At 41.8% G+C, this 1,091-nt stretch overlaps 1 protein-coding gene across 1 annotated transcript; it reads right to left on the bottom strand.

Moving 5' to 3' along the window:
• Positions 1–203: 203 nt before the first annotated feature.
• LOC149187443 (uncharacterized) lies at positions 204–764 on the bottom strand. The gene is made up of 2 exons (XM_089409666.1): positions 531–764; positions 204–425 (listed from the first exon to the last, which is right to left on the bottom strand). Exons 1-2 carry the CDS (start codon positions 762–764, stop codon positions 204–206), a joined length of 456 nt encoding a protein of 151 aa, XP_089265792.1.
• Between the last annotated feature and the right edge of the window lie 327 nt (positions 765–1,091).

Raw genomic sequence — 1,091 nt, 5'->3', positions numbered from 1 at the left:
CCTTCACAATCACCGATATATTTAATTGAATCAACCAGTCACTCTCATCTTAATCTTGATGCCATCTGAATCTACGGATGCATCTGTACGTAATCTTTGCAAAAATGAATACGAGTCCAAAAAAAGCTATCCAAAAATTAAGAGAACCCATCCGGCCACACCTGAAATCAAGAAATTAATGAAGTTGTCTGAACGATCTAAATTTAATCGCTAGGTTTACCCGCAGAAAGGGTTTCAGCAGGTTTTGGCGATCTGGGCCACATTTCTGAGTCCATGTGGGCGACGACACCACCATCCGCATTACCTGTAGAAAGACCTAAAAGCTTGCTGAGTTGATCGTTTCGCTTAGCCGCCTGCAGGAGGTGTAGCGGTTCTATTCGACTTTTCTGGCTCTCCCCAGCAAATTCTCCGGCCAGCTTCAATAACTAAACGATACAAAACATTTGCATTAAAAATCCATATGTAAAAAATATCTGAAGCATATAAGCCATAATTTTTTAGAAAATTTGCATATAGAATAGATTCACTACCTCGTAAGTCAGGTATTGAAGCGCGGAGGCCAGGTAAAGTGAAGCCGATTGAGCAACTCTGCGTGTATATTCTCTCCGCTTGAGCCATTTAATTGATATACCCTTGGGTAGAAGCAATACCCATGTCAAGACTTTTTGCCTCTTCAGAGGTGGTGGTTCCGGCCATGCAGTGCGTTCCGGCTTCAGCATCAGTCGGAGTGTAGAGTTGCGAGAAAAATATTTAGTTCTGGCCATTATCACTGTGTGACTCACAATCGCCCAGTTGCAAATCAACTGCAGATATAATACTAATGATAATCGAATCTTGTGTTGTGCAAATCTTCGTCTTAAATAGAATACAAATTCTAAATCGGGAGAACTGAACATTCGGCAGAAATGGTCAGGTCTTGTCTTAAGGATGGACTCGTGGGCAGCCACTAACTAGCCATATATCAAGTATTAAATGCACCCGGAGATGCAGGCGACATAGCTCGTTAACACGCAAAATGCCTTTTTTTTATTTAGTGACAAGTTTTGCATTTTGCGTGTTAACGAGTCGAGTGCATCTCCGGGTGCATTTAA

This window comes from Pinus tabuliformis, chromosome 3_1, assembly GCF_031772625.1.
Source record: "Pinus tabuliformis cultivar Carrire ecotype Pingquan chromosome 3_1, CPIR1, whole genome shotgun sequence".
NCBI classification, from domain to species: Eukaryota; Viridiplantae; Streptophyta; class Pinopsida; order Pinales; family Pinaceae; genus Pinus; species Pinus tabuliformis.
Note: the sequence above shows the minus strand (reverse complement) of the source record. Positions and strands in the feature narration are given on the sequence as shown.